This window comes from Eutrigla gurnardus (assembly GCF_963514095.1).
Source record: "Eutrigla gurnardus genome assembly, chromosome: 2".
Lineage (NCBI taxonomy): Eukaryota > Metazoa > Chordata > Actinopteri > Perciformes > Triglidae > Eutrigla > Eutrigla gurnardus.
The window spans coordinates 13749559-13776571 of record NC_139916.1 but is presented as its reverse complement, the minus strand read 5'-3'; the positions used below and the strand labels follow the sequence as shown (position 1 = coordinate 13776571).

The 27013-nt window shown below is 48.3% G+C and overlaps 2 protein-coding genes across 2 annotated transcripts in view; one reads left to right on the top strand and one right to left on the bottom strand.

Annotated features, from left to right (window-relative positions):
* The window catches only part of slc25a26 (solute carrier family 25 member 26), a 51688-nt gene extending 33771 nt beyond the window's left edge, over window positions 1–17917 (top strand). Inside the window, exons 7-10 of the mRNA XM_084036501.1 lie at window positions 3156–3225; window positions 7188–7252; window positions 10070–10143; window positions 15562–17917. Coding sequence (XP_083892627.1) covers window positions 3156–3225; window positions 7188–7252; window positions 10070–10143; window positions 15562–15658 — 306 coding nt within the window. The 3' untranslated portion in view covers window positions 15659–17917. The remainder of the gene's footprint in view (window positions 1–3155; window positions 3226–7187; window positions 7253–10069; window positions 10144–15561) is intronic.
* Window positions 17918–18026: 109 nt separating this feature from the next.
* lrig1 (leucine-rich repeats and immunoglobulin-like domains 1) overlaps window positions 18027–27013 on the bottom strand; it is a 34086-nt gene continuing 25099 nt past the window's right edge. The window contains exons 10-18 of the mRNA XM_084036471.1: window positions 25803–25874; window positions 25260–25331; window positions 24964–25127; window positions 24292–24645; window positions 23158–23439; window positions 21231–21665; window positions 20990–21124; window positions 20499–20783; window positions 18027–19981 (exon numbers count right to left, since the gene is read on the bottom strand). Of these exons, the coding sequence (XP_083892597.1) occupies window positions 19782–19981; window positions 20499–20783; window positions 20990–21124; window positions 21231–21665; window positions 23158–23439; window positions 24292–24645; window positions 24964–25127; window positions 25260–25331; window positions 25803–25874 (1999 nt within the window). The 3' untranslated portion in view covers window positions 18027–19781. The remainder of the gene's footprint in view (window positions 19982–20498; window positions 20784–20989; window positions 21125–21230; window positions 21666–23157; window positions 23440–24291; window positions 24646–24963; window positions 25128–25259; window positions 25332–25802; window positions 25875–27013) is intronic.

Sequence of the window (27013 nt, the reverse complement as noted above, 5' to 3'; positions counted from 1 at the left end):
CGGCGGGCTCACCCTCTGCATTCGCCTCTATCATTGTGGCAGGTGAAAATGGGATTTTATGCCCCTTTTTAATGGGTTGCCACGACTACCATCAAACCAGCCGTATCACGAGAATCGGTCACTTCCTACCTTTTCATCCTCTCTCTCTTCGTGTCTATATCTCTCTCCTTGCCCTCTCTCTCTTTTCATTGTGTGGCCCTGATCACATAAAAAGCGGTTTCTCTTTGAAACTGCGTTTTTATTTTTTATTTTTTTTGTTGTTGGAGTGACATCATGTCTCAAGGGCGCGCGAGGCGGACGGTCAAACATTCCATCAATGTAAGGAGCTAACGGCCCGAGCTAAGACGGACAATACACTTCACAGCTGTGTGTGTGTGTGTGTGTGTCCGTGCATTTTTGAGAGTTAGATTTTGTCGTTCACAAGTGTCTCTTTGTCCCTCAGTCAAAGGCCCTCTCTCTCCAGGCCATCTGGACACGTCCGTTGGCGGAGAGCTGAACTGCTGGAATCTGGACCGCTCCTCTCCTCTTTCTCCTCGTCCTCTTGTCCATCCATTGGCTCTCCGCTCGCCAGTCCTCCCATGTGTATCATCTACATTAACACGGTGCTCTGAATAGCTAATGAGGCGTTTCCGCCGGCTGACTTGTTGAGAAAAAAACAACTGCTTGCAGCAAAACAGATTTTTTTTTTTTTTTTTAACTACCATTCATAAGAGTGACCACCAAGATGTTCAGATCCTTTCATAATCAAAAATAATATATGATTTAGTTTGAAATTTGCCAGCGTGAAGGAATTCGACAGAGAGTGCATGTGTGTGGCAACATTTCCCATCTGCTTTGTGGGATAGAAATGTGCTGCGTTACAGCCGTTCTCTTTTTATTTCACACGGCGCCAGCACAGCTGCTAGAGAGAGAATCAGGGAGAAAAACGGGAGAAAACCAACCAACTGCTGTCGGCCTTTGGGAAGAGGAGCGAGCAGACAAATCCTCTCGTACAATGCTTAAAGTTCAACTCAAATTTGTATTCACATTTATACAATTATACACAGCGGTCAGTGCACAGAGATTTATTTACAGCAGAGTTTAATATCCCTGTGAATAATTCTCACTGTTCTTTCACACATTAAAATCACAATGTTGTGGTTTTCAGTCAATTGTTTTCCCGATTGCAACTGTAGAAACCCTTCTCATCTGTTCTCCCCTCAAAAAGGAGGGTGTAACGCTTTTAATGATTGAACACCAAGAAAGAGCCACAGAAAATTCAATGAGATGCACTTAGAAAACGCGGTCTCCCTACACATATGTGTAGAAACACTCGCATGCACACAGACCCACCGCCTCTTTCCTGTGGGAAGTCGTCCAGGTGCAAACTCTGATCCCGACACAAGGGTTCAAAGGTCAAAAAGTGTGTTTTCCCAGGTTTAGCCCTTATTATTTATTCATGAAACACAGAGGAAGGGGTGGAGAGACTCGAGAGAGACCGGGAGGAATCCCCCAACGCGGGCCTTTTGATGTGGAAAACAAAATCTCCTTTTTAATCGCACCTCTAATGGAATACACATGACACATCCTGAAGTCGTCCACACTTTCTGCCAGTTCTTCTCTATCCTGTCTTTTATTCTGTGTGTGTTTACTTGTTTGCGTCTGCATGTGCACGCACACATGGTTTCTGTGGCGTCCACATGTGTTTGAGATAGGAGGCGAATGAGATAACATGCAGCCTATTAAACTCGCAGGGGGGAGGGATGGACAAAGAAAATATTAGTAATCGCTCCATGCTGTTGCTCAATTGCTCTCCCTGAAAAGTGATCACACCTTGAAACGCCTGAGGCGGCCCAGCTGTCCACATGCATTTTATACAAAGACTAGCCTCGCGGAGTCTCCTCACAGCGTCGCTGGAAGTGGTTGGGAAAGAAAACGAGACAAAGGAGTTTGTTCTCAAGACAGAAACTTCAGGTTGTTTCAGTCAGACACACAAAACACTTGCATTTGACTTTTTTTATTGTCAAAATCCTGATAAACTGGAAACCCACTGTATAGCAGATCTGCCAGACCAGATCGGGGGGAGGGGGAGGATTTTGTTACTCTAATGCTCAAGTTGTCAACATAAAGACGTTAAGCCCAACAGAAAAGTTGACCTGGAGCACAGACCGTTACCAGTGGGAACCGCCAGCCTAATGTTTTGATATTTTCATATTTACTTTATCATTACACACTAACCATGTGGACCTGCGTGTATTTATGTGACTCTACTAATTAAAAGGGCTGCGACTACATTTTTTTGATTAAACGATTTTTAGTTGATAAAATATAAAATATTTATTTATTTATTTATTCATGAAATAGAGTGCTCCACTTCTCAGCCATTTCTAGAATCATTGTGTGTAGAAATACAAACCTAAAGCAATATGTTTTGCCGTTTTAAGGATAAGAATATAAGAATTTTGTATTGTATTTAAATAACTTTAAAGTGAAAGCAGAGTCGTGGAAATGCAATCATTTTGCACATAGCGAGTACTGTGATTATAATATTGTGGGCAACGTTAGACTATGTAGTCTAGACATTAACGTAGCCTAACATCCTGATGTTTATTACTATAAAACCTACAAGATTCATGACTAACGTTACACATTTCAGCCCGTTTTCTTGTCACAAAGTAGACGCATGCTTCAGCTCAGCCACTTCAAGATAACTGCCCACATAGTTGAATCTCCTATTTTTAGTGTGTTGGTCTCCAATGAAAGATTACCGGTTAAACACATAAATGTTGTTGATATGTGAGTATGTGCTGACCTACTGTACTCTAACATGAGGGCATCGGGACCAAATGTGTGAAGATGACGGAGTGGAGGCGCTGCAGCATATATTCTCATGCCTCCCTCTTGTCCCGTCCCAGTTCTTGGGAAACGAGTAGCATGACATCACTGGGGAGAAAAGGCAACACAAAAATAGCCGGACAGCCCGGTTCCCAGCCGCGAGCCTGGACCCCGGATCAGACCAGGGTTCACAATGTGTTTTCAATGTGTCTGATATCTCCACTAACTACAATCTCTCTCTGTTTCCCCTCCCTCTTTCACCCTTTTCCTCGCTCTTTCATCATCCTCCTCTATCGACAACCCTCTCATTCTCCCTCCACATTTCCCTCTTTTTCTCCTAGACGCTGTGGTCATGGAGGCAAGGTCACACGCTCTACTCTTGGCAGGCTGCAGTATGCGGAGCTTTTGCAGGTGCAGGGGATTATTTGCTGCTTTGGGAAAGAAGTGGAGAGGGAGGAGGGGGGGAGGGGTGGAAGGAGGGGGGTAGGGGTGGAAGGAGGGAGGGAGGGGAGGAGGGAGGGATGGATGGGTAGGTGAAAAGATGGCCAGGAGGGCAGGAGAAGTTTACCCAGAGCCACATTCTTGTAAGATTTCACAAAAGGGGAGCTCAGCTGGCAAATCACATCCTCACCTGCACCGCAGATCAGAGCAGCAAAGGGAATGAGGTCAAGAAGAAGAAGAATGGACGGAGGGAAATGCAATGCAACAAGCAACTCCAGCCATTTTCACCATCACTAAATGAGAAATCTTCAATACAGCGATTCAGCATTGTTGGTCTTTCTCATAGTTCTCAGGTTTTTTTTATTGTTAGCCAGGATGAGTGTCTGGGGAAAGACAGACAACAGAGGGAGGAGAGAGAGAGCAGGATGAGAGGGGTCGGTTCCTGGGTATGGGCCCCTGCAGCTGTGCGACCCCCTGAGCACTGGGGCCTGAAGTGGTCTAAGAGAGGCAGAGAGAGAGAGGCAAAGAAGGGAAGGGGATTCAAAACAAGACGGACGAGGGAAGGAAAAGAGAATTAGTTCAGTAAAACACAAGAGATACAAACGAGGTTGAGGCAAGAAGAATCGGCGATTGTCGATGTTTAAAATGGTGAACTGGAGCAAAGTTCAACGTGTGATGATGTTGTGTTTGAGTCCATGTCAAGATAAAGGTCTCAAACAAAAGATCACCCTCATCAAGGATATTGTTTTATCTAGCTATGCACGGAATGTCTCTCTCTCTGTGTGTGTGTGTGTGTGTGTGTGTGACTGTGTGTGTCTGTCTGTCTGTCTGTCTGTCTGTCTGACTGTGTGTGTGTGTGTGTGTGTGTGTGTGTGTCTGACTGTGTGTGTGTGTGTGTGTGTGTGTGTGTGTGTGTGTGTGTCTGACTGTGTGTGTGTGTGTGTGTGTCTTTTGCATATTTCAAGAACCGTTGATTTAATCTACTTAACATTTGGATAGTAAAACTACCAATCCAACAATGCTGCGTAGTAAAAGTCCTGCATTCAAATATTCAGAGAGAGGCATGTCACTACATAACGGTGGCTGGCGTCTCCCTCCTGTGTGGTTGCATGCAGCGCATTCAAGTCAGTTTGAATTTGTTTGTTAATTTGTTTATTGTATATTGTGTACCTCTGTGAACGTGCTTTAATGCCTTCAGGGACAATTAGTTTTCCTGTTTAAAGTCTGGAAAGTCCTCTGGTTAGATACTGGCTTCAAACGTAGCACGTACATCCAGTCAGCGGCCCAGAAACTTGCTGCACCCAAACACATCAGTAAATGTACCTGGAACCAAACCGGACCCACGCGTTGTTGGAAAGCCGGGACTCAGACCCCATGCACAACAACAGTCCTCCTGTTGGACCCGAACCTCGATCGACACCAGTTTCACAGCTGATTGCTATTAACGAGTTCATGTTCATTTACAAGTCGTCAAAACAAAACCTTGTGTCTTACCTAATGTAACGTGAGGAGCCCTCTCCCGTGACACAGAAAACCCATCCTCCCTGCCAAGAAAGTTGGTCAAACGCATCCAGGTTTTCTGGTATTCCTCTCTTGCTGATTGAAACAGCATGGCTGAGCCACTCGTCCAAAATGATGACAAATACGGCTCGTTTAGAATCAGTCTTGCACTTTTGTTGCATCTAGCAGAATAAAGATCACTTCAAACGATCGCCCTTTTAAACTACCATATAATTGCTAGTTGCTAGGTGACTGCTGGTCTCTGAGCCGTCTCATTGTGGCTCTTGTACCTGCCCACGCTGTTGCAAGTTACAAGCAAGTCTTCTCGATTCCTCTCAGGTTTTAAACAGACCCGATACCGGTGCTAAGAGACGTGGCATGGACCCGATTAACTCTTTAAAGTCTGGTCTGGGTTCATGTGGTCCCCTGATGACCTCCACGTCATCTATCTTTTACTCAGTCTTCACCTTTTCCCCAATGAAAAGGCAGGACCACAGTCACACATTTTCGTACAACTCGCGGAGCAGTTGTTGGACCGTTTCGGACCATAATTCTTGCGACGGCGCAACGCAGCCAGACAGGACAGGAAGGCTGTGCTTAGCTTCTCCTGGGGAGATGCAGACATGGAGATGGAGATGGAGGTGAAGGAGAGAAGAGGGGATGAGGAAACGGCACCCCGAGGAGCTGAGACGTGGCCCTGAGCCACCCCACCTGGACTCGGTCCACGCCGGGACGAAGAGGAGGAAGAACGTAGGATAGAATGAATAGGAGGCAGGAGATGTGGAGGTGGCAGATAGAAACATGAAGGGAACGAACGACTTGTGAGAGAATTATGTGTATGTCATTTTGAGTCCTGTTTCGTGACGCTTTGTAGATTAAACTCTTACTGATAATGTAAAAACTCTAATTATGGACATTTACAGATGTGAGGTATTGAAGTATTCAGCTCTAAACCGACAGCCTACATATCCACCATATTGACAAAACTGTTGATACCTCCACAGGGAAAATGATAGAGAAATATGTAATGGGGAGGGTAGAAGGCAATCCGAGCCACAAAGAGGAGAGAAGGAAAGAGGGCCGAGGGGGGTTCGGGGGGGTGGGAGCAGGTCCAGGGTTGGAATCAAGTTCACGTCCCTCTGCGACGGAGCTGCTGTCCAAGAGGGATCCTCAGGTTTCAGTCACTTCCCCTTACATCGCGCTTCTCACTCTCTCTTTCACTCGTACATAATCTGCTCCACGCTGGCGATGCTCACACAGGCGCCTTCAATCATGGCAAATATCTCCACTTGTAACCTGCGTCCACTAACGACCGACTCGACCCGGTTCGAGCCGCCCAGAAAGAAGCGACCCAGCCCCGAGAGCAGATGACATCACCGTCTGATTGTGTCTAACCTTCACATCACGCGGTCCTTCCAGACACTTTTACATCCTCAAATACACCTCTGTGATTTTAGTCCTGTTTCCTGCATACAGGGCAGGCTGCATGGTTTTATCCTCGCTGAAGTTTTATCCACTCGAGTAGAAAAAAGAAAATCATTTGAGTCCTTAAATCGTATAACGAGCCAGTATTACCCAGTAAAATGTAACGGTGTGTTACACCACACTGATCCTAATGCTTTCCTGTATCCTCGGCTCACTTACAGTCACATTGCTCCTCGGTGGCCCATATGGAGATGTTTACCGAGGGCGGTTGCTATGTTTGTGGCGGAGTGACACACACACACACACACACAGTCTGTTCTTCACGTTCGCTCAGTGTGGCTCTGTGGGGACACCTCTGGATCGCGTCGTCCATCCAGCTTCCAACTTGGAGGGATGGATGGAAGTTGGGGTGTAACTGCTCTATGAAACTAATTGTAGTGTGTGTGTGTGTGTGTGTGTGTGTGTGTGTGTGTGTGTGTGTTTTTGTGCATTTGTGGGCCTGTGATATGTCTGTATACCGGTATGTGTGTTTATGTAAAATTTAATGTATCCAAAGTTTTTATCCATGTTTTTTTTCTTCATGCGTGTGTTGGAAAGTGTGTGTGTGTGTGTGTGTGTGTGTGTGTGTGTGTGTGTGTGTGTGTGTGTGTGTGTGTGTGTGTGTGTGTGTGTGTGTGTGTGTGTGTGTGTGTGTGTGTGTGTGTGTGTGTGTGTGTGTGTGTGTGTGTCTGATGAGGCAATAGGCGGTGGGAATAGAAGTGTGTCTGTCTGGTTTTTGTGGTCTAATAACAGGGAAGGTCTCCAATGGGGAATATTGTCATTTTTATGATGTTAATGGAGCGGAGGGCCGAGAGTTCCACTGTTTATTGCTGAATTAATACGTTACTGTATTTGTGGTTAAGTAATTGGACGCTTTTATGGGTTTATTTTCGATATATAAAGACTCTTCTGAAAGAGGGCCTTTTTATGTTTACACTTCGCTAAATGTGTGTGTGTTTCTTTTGTAGGTGCAGTAGCCGCATTTGTTACCACTCCTCTTGACGTGGCAAAGACCAGGATCATGCTTGCAAAGGTACACACACACACACACACACACACACACACACACACACACACAGCGCACCACCTCCTCTGGCAGCGACTTTTAAACACGGCTGTCAGGTGATGCCTCGCAGGCAGAGAGCTGAGCAGCCTGAGCACATTTCAACCGCACACAGGACAGAGCAGGCCGAGGTAGGACCGGGACAGCCAGACTGAGACACACACACACACACACACACACACACACACACACACACATACACACACACACCTCACCGATCTAGACTATGGACAGTGTCGGGAAGACATGTTTGGGTGCATGGTTAGTGTTAGAGTGAGGACTTGTTGCTGCTCCAGAGGAATTTCCATCTCAAGGCCACTTGTCACTGAGAGGTGAACCAGAAGGCCAGTGTCCCTCCTGTTAACTCCTCTACTCCGTCCGTCGTCTCAAGCAGTCTCCCTCTCTCTCTCTCTGTCTCTCTCTCTCTCTCTCTCCCCCCTGCGTGGTGGTGTCCCTCCTCTTTCTGGCTCACCCTAACTGTATGTCTGGCTTCCCTCACTGTGTCCTGTGTGTGTAAAGGCTAGTGAGTTCAGAGTTACCCCCCAGTCCCAGACTGTCCTTGGAGAAGACACAGTGTTCCATTCCTCCCCCCCTCCTTCCCCAACAACCAAACTAATGAGATACAGGAATTAACAAAACACTCAGAGAAGCCGTTGGCTGTAGGTGAAGCGGTGCGCTACAGAAGCTTCCTGTAAACATGGTTTGAAATGAGCGGCTGTAAGTCACCGGCAGCAGAGTTGGCCTGCGCCGCCGCAACGAGGTTCAGGTCTCACGTCATATAGGGCCAAGAGTTTGATTCTCTTAAGGCACCACAGGTTATTGTTATCAGCTGATAACAATAATGTGGTAGTTTTTAATTGCAGTAGTTTGTAGAAGGTTTTTCTTTTCTTGATTTGGGCCTGATACCATCTATTTGGTGGCCCTGTTCATTTGTCAAGTTCAAAAGTATTAAAAAATGGGAATCTCCTCCTCGATATCAGCTGACAAACCGTCCTTTTTTAATCCTTATTTGATCCAGCTGGTACAAGCAATCATTTAAAATAATTTAATATTTTAATAATTTATTTTCTGAATCAATGATTTATTGTCTGATCTCAACAAATCTTTGGCACTTTTGCTTGTAAAATGAACGATTCTCAAAACAGGTTTCTATTCATTTTCTGTCAGTCAACTCATCGACTTATTGTTTCAGCTCTAACGAAAATCTACTAAAAATGAAACTGTAAATATACTTTACACCATATTACATCTCAAAACACACGTGCAAATTTTCATTTCCACCTTAAAAGATCATGCTTATTTTTTTTTAAACAGTGTTAGACTTAAGTTTGGTTTAGATCTGCAAACTTCCACAGCAGCAACAGATGACAAGTCCAGGCAGGAGACGGAGACGGAGAGAGCCGGGCTGGTGTTGATGGGGATGGATAGTTTGGATTGGACGGAGGGGAGGAAATGTGGGTGTTGGAACTTGTCACATTAGTTTCCTTCACCACAGTTGCAGAGGAGAAGGCTCCGTCTTTTCTCCTGGAATGAAAGAGTCGTGTTGTGCAGGAGGCAGCGAGCGAGGTCGAAGCGGGCGGATGTCCAGAGCACAGCTGGATGTGTAAATCCCCACCGGGGCAGCAGGACTCCTGGCACACCACGCTGCTGCTACGCTGCTACGCTGCTACTGTACAGCACTGCTCTTCTCCTCAGGCTGGCATGCTTCCTGCCGGTGCCCCACACTGCTGCTGGCAGCGTCATGTCCGCTGCCCTCCACTGTGGCTAACACAGGAGTCGATGTCTATAATGGCTGTAACTACTCAGATACACAATCAGCATCAAACTAAGCAGAAAGAAACGAGTGGAATGAGCTGCATGAAGACATTCTTGTATGTCAGCATTACTGTGTGTGTGTGTGTGTGTGTGTGTGTGTGTGTGTGTGTGTGTGTGTGTGTGTGTGTGTGTGTGTGTGTGTGTGTGTGTGTGTGTGTGTGTGTGTGTGTGTTGGACACCCTCTCCCTTCCACAGCGGTAGAGGAAAAGAAAACGAGTCAGACGAGGAGAGGGCAGAGTCATTTCTCAGCCACCTGTCTTCCAACAGAAACATAAGGAATAGGGGTGTTTTTTTTACATTTTCCCTCCTCACATGAATGAAATGTGGGAATCTTCCAGCAGATCTGGGAGTCACAATTTACAGCCGCAAACTATTTCCAACATGCTCAGTGAGCTGTAGCTTATATTGGCGTGTGTGCACCTTCACACACACACACACACACACACACACACACACACACACACACACTCACACTCTCCTGCTCACTGCTCCTTCTCATTTTTAGAGTGGCCTGCTGTCTGTTTCTATTCCTGCCAGCTCCCACCCTCACTTAACCCCCCGACTGGCCCGGTCCCGCTGCTCTCGCACCCCTCTGCCGCTCCACGGTGATGGATTAAAAACGCTCTGGCTGCCTAAGCTGTATTGTGTAAATACAAGTCGGAGACTGAAGGGACGTGGAGGGTGATGGGAAGAACCTGTTGAGTGTGCTTTTGGGTGGGCGGACGACTGGGTGTGTTGCCGAGCAGGTGCCTGGGTGGGTGTTGGAGGGTGTCACCTTCGCTGACACAGCTGTCCGTGCGGAGGAACGGTGGGAGAGGCGGGAGAGGCGGGAGGAATGGAGGGAGGGAGGGGGGGGAGCTGTAGGAAGCTCAGCTGAGGAAGACTAAACAGGGTGTCTGTTTGGAGGTGCAGGAAGTGAAGGAGACGAGCCATCCGTCATCACACCTCTATTTTCTCTCCCTCTCTTGCTAGGCCGGGTCGACCACGGCGGACGGCAGCATCCTGCTGGTGCTCGGAGACGTGTGGAGGAGCCGAGGCCTCGCCGGGTGAGTGTGTGTCTTCATGTGGGAGGAATGATCAATGACCCTCGTGATTGATTGAAACCAAACATCCTCTTTACACAACCCGTTTCATCCCAGCCCATTTAAAAACCTCTTATTTTACGTGATTTAATTTGCCTCAGCCTGATCTCTCACGTAATCCAGTTTGATGATAGAGTCGCTCCTCCGGCGGACGGGAATTTACGGCCGCGGCTGAAAAAATGACACGTTTAAAAGCTTTTTCCTGCCCGCTCGCCGCACCGTCCTATTGATTAAGGTGTTACAGGGGCCAAGTGGGACGGTTTATTTGAGTGTTTTGATGTGTTTATGACGCACACTGGTCCAAAAGGCCAGGTCTAATGGGGCCCGCCGAGGGCTGCCGGCACTAAACAAACCCTCAGCCGTGGTGAATAATAAGCCCACTTGTGTACAAGCCGCCATCATCTAGTTAGGATGCACCTCGGCTTAATGCTCCTCGCAGATTGGGTTTGGGACGGGGCCAACCGCCAGCGGGACATCTCCCTTTGTCTCGCAAACACACTCATAAACACTTGAAAAAACACAAACCACCGCGCTATTGTTTGTTTGTGTCGACCGCAGTGCTGGAATCTAATCAAAGGCAAATTGCATTTCAGCTTTGTGTTTAATATGAGCCAAGGGTGATTCCCTACAAACTGCTTTCAGACATCAGTAATACGCCAGCCCTCACTCTGAATGGAGATCATGTTGGAGGCTGCTGCACGCTGGCGGGCCCCTATGGAAAACCCTAAATCCCACTCCCCCAGCTGCAACAATAACCAAGTGGCAATGCTGAGAGCTCTTTGATGCCAGTCTCCCACCTCTGCACCACACGGCAACCTTTGATGTTTTTCTCTCTTTCTGTCCTCTATCTCCTCCGACTATCCTGTCGGGGGGGGGGGGCTGTAAAACCGGCTCATATTGGGCCGCCCAGATGGCATAAACTCTACAACACGATCTGCAAAGAAACGTTTTCCCCTCCTGACATTGATGTATGCAGATAAAGGTAGCGAATGAGAAGAAAGAGAGCGACTGAGAGAACGAGACAAGAGAATGAAATGCAGAGACAAAGGAGAGTGTGTAGAAAGCAAAAAAAAAAAAGGAGGAGGGGGCTATTGCTCCGCAGGCCAAAGGCCTGGTGGTTGCGCTGGTGCATGCCTGATACAAATTGCTGGGGCTTTAAAGCTGTAATTATGGTAATAGGCCCAATTGCAGTGTAGTGAAGCTCTAAAGTGCTTCCATGTGTGTGCCTTGCCCCAGAGACCCCGGGTTAGCACACAGCAGTGCAGACAGCAGTGCAGCTCACACCGGCCTCCTGCAGGAACCCCGACTGCACCGGGGATCACGTCAAAACAAAGAGCAACAAGCGACATGTCCTCAGGGCTGCGTCTGCTTTGTGCCTCATGTGAGCCAAAATGGAGGGAAAGTAAATGGAATAACATGGCGTGGAAGTCTGTGGTAAACCTTAATTAGACGTTGATGGCATCAGGGACCTCCGTTCTTCACCATGAGGTTAAATGTGTCACGTTGAGAGCTTTGACAGTGTAGAGACTTTAGATATATAAAAGTGTTTTGCTCTCTAAGATGTGCAACGCACTCCTTTCCCAGTGAATGTGTACTTTGCTGTGTGTGTGGTGTTTGGGTCGACAAATTGTTTGTTTTTTTTAGGGAAAATGCTGTAACATCTGTGTTTTTCTTCACTTGAGTTTTGTTATTATTATTCACCTTTTGTTCCAGAAATTCAAGTAGACCCGCCCCAAGGAATGTGTAAAACTTCAAACTGATGTATCTTCCGCAGTTTTCATGACACACAACAAGCTAGAACTGGTCTCCTATCCTAATGATATCATATTCAAATCCTAAAAAATAGGATCTATTTAGTCGCAGCATTGTTCCTGCTGCTACACAAGTAGCAGAAATCCACTCCCCCATACATCACAGGATTTCTACTCTTCTTCCTTTTTTTCTTTTTTTTTTTTTCCGAGAGCACCAACATTTTTCTCAACGGCAGCCAAGACATTTACTTTAAGGTCACCACTGTTCTGTTCTGCTGCGATGCCTCGGAACTATATTTAGTCTGATTCCTCAGGAGAGGCGATTGGCCGACAATAGGGGGGGGTGACGGCTCTCAGTGGCTGGCCAGGCTGTGATGTCAGAGTGAGTCAGGGGAGCCGAGGGGGGAAGATTTGAGCTCTGGCTCTGCCCTGACGTCTCAGAGTCCACAGGTGGGCCTGATCCCAGACAGGAAATGTAACAGTAGTCAAGAGCTGAGACAAAACAAGAGCATTGAGTTTAAAATTAGTTCATTCCTCACACTGCTGGCAGTCCGGCCCATCACACGGGAAGATGGAGGAGAATATGTCCGGACTTGTTGCTTCTGTTGTGTTGTCTTGTTGTTTAGCCGTCCAGCTGCTCAGTGCTTACTGTATGTGTCCCGTTGCTCTGCTCTTTCATCTCATTGGACTTTGATTGGCTTTGGATATGGTGTATAAGTACTTTCCTGTAGCGGGTCAGTGGCTTATGTTTCAGCAGATGGTGATAGAAAGCTGTGTTGAGATGGAAAGAGCACGCTGAAGGGCAGGACAGCAACCTCTGACTAATGTCTCTGTGTTTATTTGGAGCCTTTACACCAGTCCGTGCTTCCACAAACACACTTGGCTTCTCTCTCACACACACACACACACACACACACACACACACACAGAAGTAACCCTTCACTGGCCGTCTTTTAAAAACACCGGATCTGGGCCGGGGCATTCTCAAACGTGGTGTTGTGTGAATAATCGGCATGGCTGAGAGATTCCCGACACGCTCGGCACCTTGTGCAGCTTTGCCGTTTACGGAAGTGAAGCAGGAAGTCAAAACTTAACACTCTCACTAGCTTTTTCTGGAGCAATGGCCGATCCTTTCTCGATCGTCGGGAGAGAGTTTAATGTTTCATTGCAGACGATAATAAACCCGAGATAATTACAAGATGCCAGAAAGTGATGAAAATATCTTTTGCAAGTCATTTAATGAGTCCACAAAGTTGGGAGACTCGCAAATGACAGATTAAAGGATGAATGGTTCAAACTGAAGCAGCAGAGGCTGAGATATCCTGACTTTTATTCCCGAGGTCAAACTCCAGACATTCCTCCTACATTTCCCATAGTGCAGCTCAGTTGCATTAGACGCTCTCAGCCTGTTTTTCACACTGTAGAGTGTCGTTTCCTACTGTGGCAAAGGAGGACTCCGATTGGCTCGTACGTGTTGCCTTTGTTGGTTGGGCTGGTTGGTTCAGAGCATCTTTTGACTGGGTAATAATATCAGGGTAAGTAAGAGTAGGTTGGGTCATGCCTTCACCATAGTAAGCAAAACATCTTGCCATTGGGACATGTGAATAGCTATCCATAAATCTGCTTCAGAATTATGATTGTGGAGGATTTTTTACAGTGTGGATTTGAGCTGTAATCAGCTGGAGACAGGCCTCCTGAGGCTGCAGTGCAGAGGATAGTCGACAGAGACCCTCCAGAACAATTGCCCTCTGCTGCCAACAGAAGCTGAAATCATTCTGTTGTAATGAAACTCAGCTAGGATTCACGATTTGTCCGGGTCATTTATAAAAAAAACATTTTTTTAGATTTGAATAACGTGTGTCAGCACGCTGCAAGAATGGATGCTCCCGGTCAAAGCGTGCATTCCTCTGGAGAACAAGCTGCAGCTAAAAAAAACCTCGCCCATGATCCTCTCAAGTCTGGAAGTATTTTAGACGGAGACTCAACAATGTGGCGCTCCGTAAACTCTAGAAATTGGAAATGGCAAATCACAGCAGTACAACTGCTGTGCACACAGGAGGGGAAGGCATCCCGGAGTGCAAGACAGGAGTATTTATCCCCACTAAAGCGTGATATATTAGGATCATCATCATGGCAAAAGGACAGACCTTCTATACTCAAGTAGAAGTACACATACTAGTAAAAGTGGAAAAAGTACAGGCCCTGAAATCATTATCAGATGTGGCACTCTTGCCACCTGCTTGCATTGCATCCTGGTACATGTACACATGCTGGGAAATGCAATTCTTTAGTGGACTACATTTACCATCAGCGCTGATTGGACATCCACATAAAAGGTGGTGAAATGTTTTTTTTTTCCATGCAGGTCAAAATGTCGGCCCGTTTAAGAAGCTTCTTTCCAGTATTTGCACAAACAAAGCTGATGGAAACCGAAACCGAATTTTGTGATTTTTCAAAAGTTTTTCTTCAAAATTGAAATGGACAGAAACATAAGTACTAACACATGCACAGATGATGAATGCAGACAGACATTTTTGTGCGTAAATGTTTCTCCTCTCTCTCTCTCTCACACACACACACACACACACACACACAGGCACACATCCACCAACACACAATCCTCTTCATCCATTACATCTGGCTCGGACGGGGCCAGACCATGTGAGCGCGGGGGCGAATTGGCAGACGGAAGGTGTTGGTAGGCAAATTCACGTCGAGGGAAAGACAGGCAGAGAGGAATGGGGGAAAATAAAAAAGAAGAGAGACACGAAAAAGGCAGACGAACAGATGCGTTGAAGCGATCACGTCTCTGAGAAGTGGATGACGCAGCAAGAAAGCGAGACGGGGAAGAAATCCCCGAATGATTGAGCCAGCTGAGGGGGCCGCGGCTGGACGGAGAGACAGAGGAATGGATGGACGGACAGCGGAGGGACATGTGTGGATGTCATCTGGCCATCAGTCATGCACAGAGAGGGAGAAAGAGGGGGGATGAGAGCTCCAGGGAGGCCTCGGGGTGGGGGCTTGTAGCTTAATCCCAAAAACAGCTGTGTGTAGCTGAGAGGGTGGGAGACGGGGATGGTTCTTGGGGGGACGGGTGCTCTTTCATGGCTCATCACACCCTCCGACCCCGCAACGTCAACAGCTTCTTGTTGGGCCTCGGCCGCTGTAACTCGGGCCCCCCTCCCTCCCTCTCTGTAAAGTGGCCCCACCAACAAGCCCTCATGCTTGACCCCCTCCCACCAAACACGAGGCCCTGCTTCCACGAAGGCGCCGTAAATCATTCGCAGATACCGTCGATCGGCGGAGTGACACCCGATACGGTCCGAGCTGCCCTCGGCGCCGTTCACAGGCTTTCCTCGTAGAGATCGTAAAAGCCGGAGCAGGCGAGCTTTGGAGAAATGAGCAACAAATCCCCGAAAAACAAATCCAATCCGTAACTGTTCCCTCTCCATCAGGTTCAGATGTGTGCATGTGGCAAACCTAAGAAACTGTAAGATTTTGTACAAAATATAATACTCCCATTCTCCAGCAAACAAATATGTGTCGGCATGGAAACGTATGCTTGAAATTGTGTTGATAGTGAAGCCATAATTTTGAGCATGCATGTTCCTCTCTCCTCTGTTTCCTGCAGGCTGTTTGCCGGCAGCGTGCCGAGGATCACCTTCATCAGCGCCGGCGGCTTCATCTTCCTGGGAGCGTACGAGAAGGTCCGCCGCTCTTTGCTGTAGCAGCTCGTCGTCCGTCGCCACCCGAGTCCCCACTCGGTGGAGGAAGAGCAGGGGAGGGTCTCTGGTAGCAGCGCCCTCGTCCCCTAGAGCCCCCCCACCCCCACCCCAGCACCTCCACGCTGCCGGGGCCCCCGAGAAGCAAGGAACACCTGGTGTTCGGGTGGATGGCGGTTCGCAGGCCTCAACGCATTGCCGCATTCCTGCTCATCAATGGCCAGAGTTTAACAGCCTGAGCTCACACACTTGATGAAACGAAGCCACACCCTGTCAACCGAGGCTAGCGATGCAGCGTCTTTACTGCTCGCCATGTGTGTGTGTGTGTGTGAATTAACGTGCGTTTTTATGCTTCGGGGCGAGGTTCGGTGATTTGGTCCCCAGTAAACTTTCCCCGACGTTGTTTCATGGTCATTTTAGTGTTTTATCCATACTTGTCTCCCTGCCAGCAGGCCACCTGTGTTAAAGACCCACCAGAGGGGTGACGCGCTCATATCTCACCATGGTTGCGTTCCCGCCGGAGCACGACTGAGCTCATCCACCTGCAAGCTTTCATTTTTACACGTAAGATGCCCACAACAAAACAGCACTGCTCATTTAACAAGGCGTCCGTTTTATTAGGAGCCTCGGGTGTCCTGCACTAGGTTTTACATTAGTTTGTCGTATATCTACCGTGTTTATTAGGAAATCATTTTATTAGGTAGTTAGTGGAATTGAATGGTTGATTGATTTGACACTGAATGTCTTGCCAAAAAGAACGCTCAAACCTGTGAAAGTGCAGGTTTATCTCCGGTTAGTTAGATAAAAACAAACAACCAGTTGTTAGCTATAGATTTGTTTTGAGAACTCCTCCATCCAAATAAGATACTAATTGTTTAAAAGATGTTACCATGATGTATGTTCTTGTTTTCTGAGAGCTAGATGAGATTGACACAGCTCTCCAGCCAGCAGCCTGTTAGCTTAGCTTAGCACAGTGACCGGAAACAGGGGTAACCAGCTAGCATGGCTCTGTCTACCGGTGCCTCTGAAGCTCATTAACACACAGTGACTTCATTGAGTCTTGTTATCAATGTGAAGCAACCAGCAGAGAGTAAAGGAAAGCCACACTGCTGGTGGAGCCAGGCTAGCCATTTCCCCATGTTTCAAGTCTTTATATGAAGCTAAGCTAACGGGCTGCTGGCTGAAGCTATATATCATCTGGATATCATGAGTGAATGTTTTCCAAAATGTCCAGATATTCCTTTCAGATAGGAGTTGGCAGTAAAAGGCGCTGCTTCTAACATAATAGGAGTTTGTCATGCATTGTACAATACATTTGAATGTATTTAAGTCTATTTATTAAACTGGGAAAACAATCAAAATCTGTTTTAGACAGATGACTTAAGAGTTGCAAAAGTACATTTCTCCAGTGGGATTTAGGTGTCAGAGCTTCATCTGTTGAGGCCTAACACAGAATTATCTGTATGACTACAAGTACTGAATATCCATTTTTCTTCCAGGTGTATTATGTCTTGAATTAGTGGTTTTCTCAGGGATTAAATCAGCGGTTGATATGTTTGAGATTCTCTTATGTAACCGCTGTAAAAAATAACTTTGTGATGGTTTCCTCTCTCCACTCATGTTCCCTTTTTTTTTTAAATTAAAAGCACGCATCTCTCCAAGATAATTTATGACAAGACTAGCAAATCACTCCTACGCCTGATTGAAGAGGGGTTATTTAAATGTGCAGGAATATTTAGCCTCTGTCGGCGTTTTCCCTTGAATCGGGTGAATCAGCTCGTTGTCGTGCTTGCGGTCAGTACGGAAGTAGAGCTGAAGACTCTGCGGATCCCGTCGGGAGACGGATGGCCTCACAGGTGGGAGTGTTTGTCTTGCTGACTGTCACGAGGCTGTTGGACAACAATGGCCGGCGTGTGATTGGTGGAGGCCACGGCCGGGAGCATGTCAATCATCCGGTGACAAACATCCATCTGGAATGCACATTCTGGCCAGCCACTGACCCTCAGTCAGCCCCGACTCTATAGCAAATACTTTAAACAGCCCGCAGAAGGGGAAAAAATCTGCCTGCTGTCTTTGGAGCTTCGGGGAGCCGGGACACATTCCTGGTTGGAAGATTAGCTTCGCGTGTGTGTGAGATCCAAACACAAGCTTTGAAGATCAAGGTCTCTGGATTTCATGTCTATGAATTGATGGCTTCTCCATAACAATGTGAGCAGCGCTAAATGCTAACTCAGCTCTCTGTGAGTCTATCATTGTTCCTTGGAGGAAAGAAAACAAGGGGAAGACACTTGCGATAATAGCAAAATGGGATTTTAATAGACACTTCAATGGCGTGTTAGACACTTCACGGTTTTCAGCTTTGACATTGGTACAACGGACATGTTTGTTTTCAATAAATTACTCAAAGATGAACTGCACCTCTCTCCCTCTTGTCCCTTTTACTTGCAGCACTGGGATTGGTTTCCCAGGAGCGATCTCCCCATGGGTCTTACTGGTAAAACCATCTCCGTTAGGAGCTACCGTGGTAACCAGAGGAGCGTGTCCTCCGGTTTACCTCGATAAGGCAACAGAACACAGTTCAGACGAGGGCTCGCTGGAGAAACGCACGCATACATTAAGCAATGCGACTACTCTGACTGGATCGTGAACCAGTGCATCCTGGGATGGCGACAGACTGCATTAATCCTCAAAGTTTGGTTCGAGCACATTTTCACAAGCTTTTCCAAATGTTCACAGCATGAACCTGGAGCTCCCTAAAACATTATTCAACCGGAGCGACGGCGATTAAAAAGACAAGTGATTGTTACACTGCGGCGATGCGTCGGGGCAGAATACTGGCCGGTTTACCGTGAATGCACAGCGGTGGATGTTGAGGCACATTACAGCAGTAACAGTAGATAGAACATGTTTACTCCCTGATTCTCCAATCTCTCTTACATCCATATCATAAGAATGGTTTTATTAAGCATTCGGCCGATTAAATCATTTTGCTTCCACGTGGCTGTAATTTCATAATGAATGTGTGTCCATAGCGGGAGGTCATTACTGACTTTTGCAGCTTAGAAAGCAGCTGTTGGCCTAAGTTTGACCACCTTTGGTTGCGAACTTGTGCCAAAGTCTCTTTCTTGGACAAATAAAAGACAGAAGAATGTTTTTACACTACACCAGAGCAGCTTCGCAGTAATTAGTAGTATTTGTGAAACAGGTGGAAAAGCCTTAACAGTACAGTTTTTAGAACGCCTCCTCGCCCCGAAGAGGTTCCTGTTTGCCTGTTGGCAGATATCAATCTGCTTGTTTATGACGTGAATACAAAAAAAAAGTGCTTTAACTGACCGCCCACAAATATAACCATCAGATGTACCAAAATCATTTACATCGAAGCTCTTCCTTCATACGACAACAATGCATGTGAACTGTGTTCCTGTGAGGCCGTGGTTGGCAGCATTTTGTCAGAAAAAAACATTCAAGTGCAATCAAGTGTGTTTTGTTTGCTATAGAGTGTACCAGTATCTCACAAAAAAAAGTCTCTCGATATACGCTATTACAGGTCGGGGTTTTCTTTGATCATGCATTAAGGCACCGCAGCTGAATGTTGGTAAAAGCTGAAAAAGGCTGTTTTTTTTTTTGTTTGTTTGTTTTTTTGAATAAAAATAAAAATACCATCACTCCTTTCTTTGTCATGCACATAAATTCAAATAGTCTTTTGTAAAAGTTATATAATATATAATATAAGAAAACTCTTATGTACAGTCAAATGTCCAAAGGTATATTTCTCTGTTTTCCCCCCGGCACATACATATACTATACAGGATTCCCTACATTTACATGCTTCAAATGCAAGTCACATTTTTTGGAGCTAGAATTTTTTCATTGGTCACCTCCCAAAGGAAGGTTTTTAACTATGTACAGCTGATACGCTCGGATGGGACGCCACCCACACAAGCTCCACCTTCAAACTCCGGATGCCCCGCGCTCTTCACCCTCCTTGGCGCTCCCTTTCAGTCCAGATCCGGGGAGGCTCGGGATCAATCGCCTCGATATGAGGTAGCAGTTTATTTCCCAGTGCAAAAAAATAAAAAGTCCACTCAGCTACTGCGAGTTCGCTTTTTGGGCTGGATCGGAGCGCCTGCTAGTCGCTGGCTCTCCTTAGGGGGGCGCTCTCATTCTGAGAGGCTCTGAGGGTGTGTCCATTGGACAGCAGAGTCTGCCTGAGCTCGGAATCACAGTCACTGTCGAGGCGGCCGTGGCTCGTTACGCCCGCCAGCTTCACCGGCTTGTGGAAGGAGTCTTCCTGTGACGGGGACGCCGGCGTCTGTCCCGCTCTGCTCGCTGCCAAAACAAAGAAGAAGAGGAGAAACAGGAGTCAGTGACGCGTCGACAAATACACATTCAGCTTTAGGATACAGAGGAATGCGTGCATAGGGCTGCCACGTTGACATGTGGAGGTGAGAATTTGGTATTTGGAGGCCAATGCCACTGGTATGACTGCTAAAGATGCTGAATCCCAGAACAGGCTCAGACGTGCAACTGCAGGAGTTTGGCAGCAGCGAGAACTCGGTGCTTCTTTACAGTGTTCTCAGAGGTATCCCGAGGGGCTCTGGGCGTGCAACTATGATACACTGTCAAATTCTGTTAGGAGGCAATCCATCAACAATCACCTACAAAGGAATTTGGTTCCTAAATTCCTCACAGTTTCTCAGGATATCGCCTGATAAAAGTTATATTCCTAGAAAAACAGCATTAAAAATAACCGTCTCTCCTTCCATCTATGTGATAAGTCTGAATTAGTTGTAGTGCAGGTCCTGAGGGCCACAAACTTCTACTATTACTCTACTAAGTGCCTTACCTTTTCTGTCGTGTTGATTCAGCTGTAACGTATTGTGGTTTTTTGGAAACGTGGATGCTTGACTGTTGGGCGTCCCGTTGCAGAGCGGGCCCGAGTGTGGCCCCGAGTGTGGCCCCGCGTCCTGCGGCTCCCCCGAATGTCGGTGGGAGTGCGGCGGGGGAACGGAGTGCTGCTGGTACTCCAAGCCTCCGGCGTGGCAGAAGCCGTGCGTCAGGTAGTCCGAATCTTTGGAGTAGCTGCTGCCGTTCTCCATGCAATCCGTACACACTACCGCGCCGTCGAAGCCTGCAGAGAGAGAGAGAAAATAGATGATTTTGGAACCAGAAAATATACAACTGTATGTCAACACTGTGGTTAGGGTGTCTGCTGTAATTATTTCTGATGCTGAGCAGGCCTTCGCAGACAGCAGAGCTCCTTTCATCGTTACGCAACAGAAACTGCTGGGGAGCAGGAAGACTTGGCAGGGCGAGCGGAGAGCCAACTGAAGGTACCTGTGGTGTCTACGATGTGTCCGTTGGGCTGTGGCCCGCCGCCGGCCTCCACGCGGATACACACATCCTGGCGCTCGGACAGCGTGCCCTGGGAGGAGAGGTAGCTGGGTACGTCTGGAGGGACGATGGTTTCATCTGAGAGAAATGAAAGAGCAGACGTTACAGCCGGCTCAGTGGAGACTGAAACTAGAGACGATGTTTTTTTCCGCACGATAACGGGACACAACGGATCCAAGTTCACCTGTATTGGTCACGCTGCACTCCTCGCTCTTCTTCCTGGTTTGGTAGATGATGCACACCCACACCAGCGACGTCACCACGATGCTCGTCACCACGGCGATGACTATGATCCCGATCGTGACTGTGCTCGGCCCCGTCGACGGCGTGCAGGGGCCGCGGCGCCGAGTCACCAGCAGCTGGCTGTGAGCGCGCTCCGTGCCCAGCGTGTTGGACATGACGCAGGTGTAGCGGCCGGCGTCCTCCAGCGAGGCGGCGCCGATGACGAGCAGCTGGTTCCCGGGGGTGAAGTGGTGTCTCTCCGAGGGGCGCAGTGGCTGGTCGTTGCGCAGCCAGGTGATGCGGGGCGGGGGGCTCCCCAGGGCCTTGCACTGCAGGGCCACCGTGTCCCCGACTACCACGCTGCGGTCCTCCAGGTCCTGGGCCAGGTGGGGTGTTTCTGTGGAGGACACCAGTGATACATTTCTCATCAAAAGAGCCTCCATCATTCCTGAGGTTCTATTATTCTATTGTTATTCTATGGCGTCAACGTTTTGGGTGTCTGTTCTCGGGTTTCTGCTGGGTCACGGTATTGATTGCTAGACTGGCGAGTCAGCTGGAGAGAATGGGCACAAAGTGTGATGTTCTGAGTTTGATATCCGACCACTGAAAGCTTATCCCACGATGACGGGCTCATCTAACAATCCTATTTATACATCTGAGGTCATATCTGTAATGCTGACCCATCCTGAAGCTTGATCGTACATTTTAATTGTAGAACACAAACACAATTTCTCCGGGGATCGGATCCTCTTCAGAACAATGTTTTCAGTGTTTCCCCGGCAACTCCACATTCTGCTGAATGGAGCACATTGAAAACACTCGGTGTGTGTGTGTGTGTGTTAAGGTAGGCCTCTCCTCTCAGACTGAGCACTCTCCCTCACAGTGGGCACACACAGATTAAGAGATCTCACTTAACCCACTTCAGTCGCCCCTCTCTCTCCTCTATCAATACTTTCTCCCTCTCCGTCAGTCTCCCCCTCTCTACCCAGTTTCCCCCTCTTTCTTTTCCCTAAATCCCACTTACCTTCCCCCACACACCGACTCTACCATTCCAGTTCTTCTTTGGCTCCCATTTTTCTCCCCCGCCACTCTTTTTCCAGACAGGGGCCCCTCAACTGCAGCCACCGCCCCCCCCCTACTCCCACCCAACCTCCTCTCCTTCCCCTCTGTCTCTCAAACCCAAACATCACACGTTCAGTCCAGAGGCATGGGCGCTTGCTCCGATGTTTTAATGTTGTCGAGTAGATTAGAGCGAAGTCTCTCTACAAGTCGCACCACAAGGAAAAGTGTCACTAAAATGCTGCCTCTACCAGTCTGACCACGTTACATATAGAAACTGCTGCTTCTGAGCTCTTTATGGCTCTTTTTTTTTTTTTTTTCTTAGCTCTGTCCGACAAGGGACTGCTTTGCTCCGTTCAAAGACAAAGGACAAAGATGATCTATGTGTTGAGCTGGTCAGTGGAGGGCAGCTCCGTTTTGTTTTATTTAACAGTGTAAAACAGCCAATAAACTGGGAGCACTGAGGCCTGCAGTGAAGCAGCCATGACTGTCCCTCCCACCGAGAGGGGGGGGAGGGGTGGGTGGGAATGCCTAACAAACACCCCTCTGTGAGTCCCCCTTGCTTCCCCACCATCCCCCCTTTGACCCCCAACTGTGACCTTTGGCCGTTGACCTGCAGCAAGGCCACAGCTGCCGAGAAAAGAAAAATATAAAGCCTCTCATTCTGCACCCTCCGACTGACCAATTCCCAACTGAGCGGCAAGCTATTTGCGAGTGCTTGTGTTCGAGGATGTGGGAAAATTATCAACACCGGGGCTTACAATGAACACGAGTCAAAAGTCAACGGAAAAGGAGGAAAGACTTATCCCAAAAAACGACGCGGCTCTTACCCAGCACAGTGAGGGTGGCGTTGGCGGAGACGGTGCCCGCCGTGTTTTTGGCAGTGCAGCTGTACACGCCCATGTCCTCCGGCTTGACGTCCATGATGAAGAACACGTCGTCATCCGGCATGACGTGCATCCGGCGCTCCCGCGCAGCAGGGAAGTCCGTGCCGCCGTCCTTCTGCCAGGCGATCTGCGGCGCAGGGTGTCCCTCTGCGGCGCACTCCAGCCGTGCCGTGTGACCCGTCCTGATGGTGCTGTCCCTGGGAGTCTTCACGAAGGATGGGAGAACTGTGGACAGAAGAGACACCGTTTACATCAAGCTGGTCTGTGCAAGACAGCATCTTTAACCTTCATCTGTCCAGGGGATGTCGGCCGTCCTTTTTAAGCAATTACCTCATTCCTTGTGATACAATTCCACAATTTCACATCTGAAAGCTAATCCAGTTCTGGTTTAGCAGTTGTTCGGGCTTACAGAGCATTGCACTCTCAGTTCTTCTGCCCACGCTTTCACAGCTGGGGCTGGCATTGGAACCGGTGCACAAGCCCACGGCTCCGACCTCTGTCTCCAACTCTTCCATGTGTATGCCATGGCAACAGGCGAGCGATAACGATGCCTCTCCACCACTAAGTAAAGCAGCAGCTACAGGTCTGATGCAGCCTTGGGCAGGGAACCAAACGGAAGATAAATACTGTCCACTTGCAGAAAAGCAGAGTGAGAGAGCCCAGAAGAGATGGTCCCCGTTAGCGCTGACATGCAGATAAATCAATTTGTTCCCGAATACCATCCTGGGAGAGATGGAGGCCGAGCGAGGGAGAGAAGACTTTATAAGAGCGAAAGAGAAGAACTCGACGTGGCCAATAATCTTAATCTCTCCACTGTCACGCCATTAGTATAAAAAACAGGAATTCTATTTGGTGGAAATGATGTTGTTTGTCTTATCTTGATCACACTAGACCTTGAATATTCCTCTTTTTTTCCACTTCATCTCACCTTTTACAACCACAATAACACAATTCTCCCTTTTTAATTATAGTAACATATCCCATCTTAACAAAGAGGCTCATGAGTTAGTGCTTCACTAGGCTTCTGGTAGACGATATCAGCCCATAATACCTTCATCTTTTTACAGAACTACTAACCGTTGACGATGAGGCGGGCCTTGCTGGAGTAGGTGGAGCCGAAGTGGTTGGTGATGATACACTGGTAACGGCCCTCGTGGGCAAAGGTGACGTGCCGCAGGTGCAGGATAGTGGTGTACTCCATCACGCCGCCGGCTGCGCCTGGCACATCGGACGTCGCGCCTTGGTGGTGAGCGCGCACGTGGGCATAGTTCTCCGTCTCCGCGTGGCGGAGCAGCTCCTGGTCCTTCCGCCAGGCGAAGGTCATCGGGGAGCTGCTGCTGCTCGCCACCGTGCAGGTGAGACGCACGTCGCTGCCGAGGACCGTCACAGACGTTTCCGGTTGCACGGTGATTTGGGGCTTCGGAAGGTCATCTGAAGGTGGAGAGATGGAACACATTCAAATGTCACACACATGGATGGATGTGAAAGAGGCGAAAAAACACACACATTAGTCGCTTTTGTCCAAAGCGACTTACAATAAGTAAGGGGGGGGGTGTTGTTAGTGGGTCATGGTGAAGTACACATAAGGAAGTACTGCTTGTTGGGGTTTAAATGCAAAGCTAAAGAACAAAAAAAACGCCACACAAACAAATGTGTGCAACTATGTAAATAAAAAGGACAGTGCCAAGCTGTCAGTGTGGCCCATCTGTGCCTCGAACGCCTCGTGAACAACCCACGCACACGACTTACCACACACAAAGCTGGCGGGCGGAGCCTGGAAGATGCTGGTGCCCTTCAGGCTCTCCGGGTGGGCGCAGGTGGCATTGACCCCCGCCTGCAGGCCGCGGGTTGTCAACCAGTCAGGCAGCCAGTGCAGCTGGCAGTCGCACAGGAAGCTGTCGCTCTGAATGAGACTGGAGATGAGAGGAATGAGCACATGTGGTATATATCACATCTATCGCACCTGTAACTGAATGTGTTTGGGACGCTGTGTGGTGCTGTGCACATAAAGCATGTGTGTTGGTGTAAATACGCTGAGAACTCACAGGGTTTGGAGGTTCCTCATTCTGCTGAAGGCATCGGGCTGGATGGAACGAATAGCATTCTCTCCCAAGTTCCTGTTGAAACATCGTGGGAGATGGTAGATTGTATGAACATTCAAGCCACACACAGGGTTTGGTTAGCAAGACTAAGCATGACGAGTAACCGAGGTGGAAACATCGAGGGCCTGGATGCTGGTGTGCTACACCAACGGCCTGTGAAACAGCTTATAGGAATTCCATTTCTTCCGCGGCGTGTGCCATATGCTCAATAACTTTGTTCCTGTGCAGAGGCAGGAAAAAGAAAAAAAAAAAGGCCAAAGTTGAGATTGTGCGAGGCTAACGAGAGAGAAGCAGCTGGGCGCTCGCAAAAGCCTCTGTCTTCTCCTTTTACAAAGACGCTATTAAATTGCTAGCGGTCCGCTCTCTGCCAGCTACTTTTGGCAACCAACCCCCCCCCCCGACCCTACACTCCACCCTCTCTCCCTTACTCTCTCTCTCTCTCTCGGGCCGGGAGGAGGGGCGGGCCGAGCATTGTGGGATACTCACAGGTGTTCCAGGGTTTCCAGGCCAGAGAAGGCTTTCTTGGCCACCGACTTGATCTTGTTTCCAAACAGAGTCCTGCCGTTTCCAAACATAAAGGGTGTCGATAGATGAAGAGAGGGAGAGAGAGAGAGAGGAGAAGGGGGTGAGAAGTGGGAGGTGAAAAGAGAGAGAGCAAGAGAGGGAGAGAAGCACAATTAGCGAGGCTGAATCTGATAAGAGCGAGGGGATTGAGGTATTGGAAATCCGAACTGCGTGGAGATTAGCCAGGAGGAAGGGTGAGGGAGATTGGATGGGGTCAGAGTGTGGGGAGGGGGCTCTTCAAAGACCACTTTTATCTTTATTAAAATTCAATAGCAATGACCAGCTGGGGCTGTGTGTGTGTGTGTGTGTGTGTGTGTGTGTGTGTGTGTGTGTGTGTGTGTGTGTGTGTGTGTGTGTGTGTGTGTGTGTGTGTGTTGCTTCTTCTCCCCAACATAGCTTGTACGTACAAATACGCAGCCGTGAGTGGTGTGTCTGTGCATGTCGAGCCTGGTTTTGAGCCAAGACGTGAGGCGCTGTTCCCTCTGATTTGGGGGTCCTAATCTCTCCCCCCCGCCTCTCCTGTTGTAGCCTTCACTTCACAGGAAGAGGAGACACGTCTGGCTGGTTCACTGAAGACCCCGGTGTTCAAACTCATCCACGTGTACATACAAACAAACGGCTGTCTTGTCACAGGGATGAATTGCGCTGCTTTGCAGCTTTTCATTTTACACAAATTAAATTAGGCCACTCAAAAAATAAAATCTGTATTCAAATCTGTATTATTTTCCTCGGCTTCCCTTCCCTCCCATTCACAAGCTGCTTTAAGGAAACCCAGTGGACACTTTGATGTCTCACCCCTTCTTTCTCTTTTCTGCATCCCTTTTTTTTCCCATGACTCTCTTTGCCAGCATCGGGATGCAGTGGGCCGCTTCCGCCAACGCCGTGACAAAAGAGCCAGGGTCAGAGGGCGGGGCATGTGAGGCGTTTGATGTCGATGACTGAATGCGGCCTTCAAATTTACCCTCTCTGAGTTCCGAACAACGGGGACTGGGAAAGAAGGGACGGGAGGAGCGGATGCATGGAGGAGAAATAGAACTAAGCCTATTGGGGAGCGAACCCCTGCCAGCTTGAAGAAAAGCCCTTTCTCCCCCTCTTTCTCTTTCGGGCCCGCTCACACTGGGAACCATCTTGGC